At 34.9% G+C, this 6,731-nt stretch overlaps 2 protein-coding genes across 2 annotated transcripts; one reads left to right on the top strand and one right to left on the bottom strand.

Moving 5' to 3' along the window:
• Positions 1-604: 604 nt before the first annotated feature.
• Positions 605-2,982, bottom strand: LOC121466399 (olfactory receptor 10AG1-like). Its single transcript, XM_041680096.1, has 2 exons — positions 2,936-2,982; positions 605-1,562 (listed from the first exon to the last, which is right to left on the bottom strand). The coding sequence occupies exons 1-2, from the start codon at positions 2,980-2,982 to the stop codon at positions 605-607; spliced, it is 1,005 nt and encodes a 334-aa protein (XP_041536030.1).
• Positions 2,983-5,375: 2,393 nt separating this feature from the next.
• Positions 5,376-5,740, top strand: LOC121466629 (60S ribosomal protein L35a-like). Its single transcript, XM_041680419.1, has one exon. It carries the CDS (start codon positions 5,408-5,410, stop codon positions 5,738-5,740), a length of 333 nt encoding a protein of 110 aa, XP_041536353.1. The 5' UTR covers positions 5,376-5,407.
• Positions 5,741-6,731: the final 991 nt, after the last annotated feature.

Here is a 6,731-nt window from a genome sequence, read left to right as displayed (position 1 = left end):
GCAATCAGGGTTCCCTGACCTGTGGGAAGTCCAAGGACCAACCACCTCCATCCAGGTCTAGTAAGGTGAGCATCCAAACTGCCTAGGCTCCCCCAAAGCCAGTACGTGCAGTAGGATCAAAAACCCATTGCCATTGTTCTTGAGTTCTCAGTATTCCTCATTGTCCGCTATGTTTAGCTAGTCCGGATTTATCCCATGCTTTTTCAGACCCAGGCCAGCTGGCCTTGGTGAGTTCCCGATAGAACATCCCCATTGTCTCAGTGTGTGGGTGCACCCCTTGCGGTCCTGAGTTCCTTGCTCGTGCTCTCTCTCCTTCTGCTCCTGATTTGGACCTTGAGATTTCAGTCCGGTGCTCCAATGTGGGTCTCTGTCTCCTAAAGTTTTGCTTTTAAAAATAAATATTTTTTTCTAAGATGGTTTACTGAGGATGGGTAAACTTGCCTAATGAACATCTAAATACACTAAAGTGAATAAGAATATATGTTTAAAAATTGCATTATAAAATGGAAGTGTTTTCCTTCTCAATATGAGGATGAAGCATTATAAAATGTGTTAGTTACCAGTAATTCAAGGAAATACAACAATCTGATGCTAACACATGGCCCTACTTTTGCAGTTTTAATTTTCTCAGTGCAGCAATCACCTCCTTGTTCCTGAGGCTGTATATCAGTGGATTGAACATGGGAGTCACAATCGTGTAGAACAGAGACAGCAGTTTGTCAGTTTCTGGAGAATGCATGAATTTTGGTCTCAAGTAAGTAATGGTACCAGACCCATAAAACAGAACCACCACCAACAAATGGGACGAACATGTGGAGAAGGCTTTTGCCCGCCCTTTGGCTGTAGGTAGCCTTAGGATTGTGGCAATGATTTTGCTGTATGATGTAAGCACCAGTATGAAGGGGAGCGCAGCCACCACCATAACAACCACATAGACAGACAGCTCGTGCACTGAAGTGTCCCCACAGGCCAGCTTGAGAATGGGGGGTATGTCGCAGAAGAAATGGTCTATTTGGTTAGAATCGCAGAAATGCATAGAGAATATCCAACAGGTTTGGCCAATCTGGATTGGGATGCCACTGATCCAGGAGCCTGCGGCCAGCTGAGTGCATTTTCTCGAGTTCATGACCAGGGGATACTGCAGAGGGTTGCAGATGGCCACATAGCGGTCATAGGACATCACAGCCAGGAGAAAGCATTCATCCGTTCCCAACATAAGGAAAAAGCACATCTGCACGGCACAAGCCAGCATGGAAATGTTTCTATTCTGTGTCCAAATGTTGAACAGAATCCTTGGGACAGTCACTGATACGTAACAGATTTCCAGAGCGGAAAAATTTGCCAGGAAAAAGTACATGGGTTTTTGCAATGTAGGGTCAAGTCTAGTTATTAATATTATGAGGCAATTACCAATGAGTATAATCATGTAAATGATGGAGAATACTGCAGACAGAATTCCTTGGAGGTTGGGAAGTGAAGCGAATCCCAGTAGGACAAATTGGGTTACTGTGGAAATGTTGCTTTCTGCTTCACACTTCATCTGTGGAAATGATTTAGTTAGTCTGAATCATTTGTCTTTAGCTTTGTTTCCATCTCTACAATCCAAGAATACCTTTCATTTTTATTACTCCATTCTCTATAAAATTTGTCACTGTAAACAAATGCTTATTCAAAGCCTCATATTTCGTCCTTCTCAAGAAATTATATTAATTTTATTGTAAGAAATTTTTTAAATTTGTAGTATTCACTTAAACTGACTATAATTGGTAATTTGAAATATGTTCAATATTGGTTACTTGAGTTTATACTCATTACTCAAATATGTTTTCTGTGACCCTCAGCTTATATTTATTTGATTTTCAAATCACCAGTTTCAGTCTACGGTAATTTAATGATTAAATATCTACAGAATAAGGTTGCTTGATTCTTAAAAACTGATAGTAAGAAATATAATACATCAAATATTATTTAAGCATTAATAACAAACAATAGAATACAACAAAATACTATTTAAACTTCAATGTACAATCTGCAAAACCATCACTTAAATTGTGCTCACATTTTTAGTGAGTAGTGATATGACTGAAGTGATGTACGTGTTGAAAATCTCAGTAATAACTCTAAGGGGAAGGTGCACATTCCAGACATGTTTACTTACTTATAGAAAGATTGCCATCTGCCACTTGAGTATGCGACAGTCTTAAACCTCTCAGCTACTAACTAATTCCTACAAATGTAATTCATTTCCTTTAGTTCATTCTGTGATGTGTTATTGTATGTGGATGTTCTTGGTAGGTTTACATATATTTTCATTTCCTTATATCCAGACTGGCATTGTAAGCATTTTTTTTAAAGTCTGCATCTAATGTGTGTGGGAAACATTATTTGACAAAAGTGGTTTAGTATCTTATTGGGAAATTGCTAAGTCTAAGCACCTGCTTCAATCACGCTTTCCCCCAAGGTGTAAGATGTGGTTTCAGCTAGAATTCAAAACCTCTCCTACTCAATAAAATTTTAAAATTCATGTCTGTGAATGTTAAGTGGATAGGAGTGGAGGTCTGAAAGAATGATTTTATTTCCATTAACGCTTGCAGAAATAGTATTCCTAAAGTCATTTTGGTAGGGACAATATTGTTACATATTATTTCATAAATGATATGGAGGATAAATGGAATAACTCACTGCAAGAGAGATCCACGTAAGCAGTCATTTGCTAAGAATGGTAAGTGAAGCCAGTGACTTAGATGCATGCATCAAACACACAACTTAAATAGGAATTTATGGTGTTATTGCATTTACTATATTCTGGACAAAACAATTACTTAAAATATCCATAGTCTTCCTCTGTCCTAAATTCTATTTATTAAGGTTTGATGCTAAACATTGTAGCAAACAGTGTACATTGTCTCAGAGAAGAGAAAATTTTATAACTTACAAGAACCTTGGAGAACAAGTATTTGAGGGATACACGGTAAGGTTCATTAGTAGGAACTAAATTGTACTTAAAATTAAAAGTTGCTTTTGCTATCCTACAGCTGTGAATATAGTCAATTATATTTTACCATTTGCTAAACTTAACCCTAAGGAAAAATTTGAATATGTTAAACATAATAATTAAACATGCTTCAGAAGGAGAGAACATTTTCCCAATTTTAATGTTATGGAGTAACATACATCAAACCTCAGCATGGTACCCAAAACTTTCATAATTGCAATGTACCAGCCAAAAATAAATGAAAAATAAATGAGACTAGGAGAAACAAATGTCATTACACATACAGTATTATAACTGAGTTACTTAGATAATCATTTGATTGTGGATAGTAACACAACTATGATATGATTTCAAGTGTGACTTACTCAAAAAATGCCCATGTAGCCTAAGGTATCCTACAATATCTCAATTTAATGTCATTCATGTAGTCATTCCAATTCATTTCAAATTGAGTATAATGCAGGAAAAGCACCAAACAAAGGAAAGCCTTTTGTTAGTAGGTGCAGGAATTTGATTAAAATCCTGTAATCTCTCTCTTGTATTATGTAAATATTGTTTTGACAAATACTGTCTTCAGAATAGATAAATGTAAAAACTTATGTATATGAATAACTCAGTACCCCATTAATACATGCTGGTGTTTATGTGATTATGATGAAAACCACAATTATGATATTGATCCTAATTTTAGTACCTGTGCTCCCGATATAATAAAGTAATTTGTCTTTTGGCCTCATTTGATCTCTTAATAATTTTAACCAGAAGACTATGGGCATTTATGAATAAGGGTTGTGAAATTTTAAAAGAAAATAAATCTATATTTTAAAATATTCTATTACTATAGATCATTTACTGATAATAAGCAAACATGCATTTGTAAGCATAAATTTTAATATGCAAAAGTAATTAATGTTAAATTTTTGAAGCAAAATATATAAACTACTTACTTTTATTGGATTCTATAAAATGAGAGAAATAATAAAAAAATTAAATCAGATAATTTTTTTTTCAGAGTCTATCTACATTCTCCAACATATTCAGTGTCAGAATAAAGAGAGTTCTTTAAGTACTAATGGTTCTCTACCCTGGGGAACATCTACTTTCCTATTGCATTTTATAATTGAAATGAGCTAGTTTGTCTGACACTCACAGGTCTGATATGACATCCAAAGCACTGCATGTATATGCTTTTTTCTTTTTCTTTTTCTTCTTTTCCTCCTCCCCATCATCCTCTTATTTGTTTTTAAATTTTTAATCTCTTGTGTTTTTAGGTGATTCTTTTGAATTCAATTTTAAAACGATAGTAATAGTATATTGATTATATATAAACTAAACACTCTTTATAATGAGATAAAATACAACATTTTTACCAAGAACAATTATTATTTTTTTTATTCAGAGCTCAGATTACTGAATTCTTTGTCATTTTGAGCATTTGAACAGTTATTTGATCATGATGATCACCATGTCAATCAAGAGTTATAGCAATTTTAATTTAATTGTGATTAATCCTGTTCACTCAGGGCTTACCAATGTCTCAGTGGTTAAGATCATTGGCTGCTCTTGCAGAGGATCCAGGTTCAGTTCACACTATAAGGCATCTCTTTATCACCTGTAACTCCATTTCCAGGGAATTCCATACTCTCTTCTTGCCACACAATACACGCATGTGTGTAAAAAAATTTTCCCACAGATGCGTTCCTATCTTCAAGGATAACAAAAGTCCCTAGTTAGGTTATATATAAAGCATTAGGGATTATTTGTTTTCCTTCTTTATAGTTAAATTCAGAAAATATATAAAGCTATACATACAGACTAACCACAAACACCGCCCTCAGTCCAAGAACCTTTCATCAGCATGGGAACAAACTATTACTCATATTAACCTGTCACTTCCTTTTTCTTTCTAATCTCCAGCACTGAACAATCATTAGTCTGTTATTTCTCCTAATGTGTCTATCTGAGATCATGTATTAAAGTAGCTTTTAATCATATTATTTACATGTTCCTCAATATATCTATAACCTTTGTCTGTATTTTATGAGCTATGAACTAATGATACGAAACAATTTTCTTTCATTTAAGTCTGTGTTCTTGGATACAATATTCCATGTAAACTTTCCCCATGTTGTGTACTGGTACTTTGATTTTACTCATAATTGTGTAGCATTCCACAATACAAATGAAAATTAATTTATCTCAAGATAATGTGTAGTAAAAGGTACACAATGTCTTACAATTAGTATACTATCTGTGATTATGATATAAAGCAAACATGGCTTGTTGCAACATAGAAATGGTAACTAAAACCCACATCACAAATTTCATGCTTCTTTCAGCATTTCAAAATTCTTAAGTAGTGATCTTGGCGCCTGTGGAGGCCTGCTAGGAACAGGACTTCTAAAGGACAGTATGTCTGGAAGGCTGTGGTGCAAGGCCACTTTTGCTGGCTATAAGCGAGGTCTCCGGAACCAGAGAGAGCACACGACTCTCCTTAAAATTGAAGGCGTTTATGCCCGAGATGAAACTGAATTCTACTTGGGCAAGAGATGCGCTTATGTGTATAAAGCAAAGAACAAAACAGTGACACCTGGAGGCAAACCAAACAAAACCAGAGTGATCTGGGGGAAAGTAACTCGGGCCCATGGAAACAGTGGCATGGTCAGGGCCAAATTCCGAAGCAACCTTCCTGCAAAAGCCATTGGACACAGAATCCGTGTAATGCTGTACCCATCCCGGATTTAAACCAATGAAAAGTAAATAAATAAAAGTGGATTTGTAAAAAAAAAAATTCTTAAGTGGTATGTGAAAATATTAATGTCTTGAAATTTTATTCTACCATAAGTTGTTCTGTGTGAGAAAATTTCTTACATGTTATAGAATGTATTTAATCACTATTTCTGCATAGGCAGAAGGTAGAGATGGAGTAAGCATAGTGGCTCCCTTCGTTAACATCCAGGAGGCAGAGACAGGAGGATCTCTGTGTAGTCTGGGCCATTCTGGTCTACACATTAAGTTCCACAGCAGTCAGGCTACATAGTAGAGAAACTCTGTCTCAGACAAAAGTATCTAAAAATTGTGTTTTTGGGTGACTCTGTTTTGACATGTTCAGAAAGAATAGATGCTTTCATGCAGTTATACAAATTAGTATGACAGTGATTATAGAACATTTCACACATGTTTATTGTCAAAAATCAGATTTAGTTAGAAAATAAAGTGTAGTCATTTTCTACATGATTCAACATGCTTTACTAAGTTTATAAGCTTTAACTACTTCAGCATTAAAAAATTGAAATATCCACATCAACTATGTTCTCAAGGCTTTCTAAATCCATTTAACAAGCTATTGCATGGCCAAGTTTGAAAATAATCGACTTTGTGAAATTAATATTATCTCATCTCACTGGTATCACCATTGCCATTATTTCAGATAAGACTTAATAGAGTATAAATGCAATTCTTTCAAACACAGACAAACCACCACTTTTATTATGGAAAATATTATTACAAACAGAATGAAGTTTATATAACAATGTATTCAAAATTTATAGTAACAGAGAATTCCAAGCAGAAAATGGATACTTGCAAAAGATCCTAGAAATCATCTAACCTAATTATTATTTAACAGAGTTTCTTCAGTTGAAGGGAGAGTTCTGAACTCTACAAGAAACTCTTAATTTTTATGGACATTTTCTGAGGCACAGGAAGTGAGGACGGGGGAACTTCAGTTCATGCA

This window comes from Microtus oregoni, unplaced genomic scaffold, assembly GCF_018167655.1.
Source record: "Microtus oregoni isolate MIOR12 unplaced genomic scaffold, Mior012 000033F_ref0000390, whole genome shotgun sequence".
Lineage (NCBI taxonomy): Eukaryota > Metazoa > Chordata > Mammalia > Rodentia > Cricetidae > Microtus > Microtus oregoni.
This window is presented reverse-complemented; position numbering and strand designations above follow the sequence as displayed.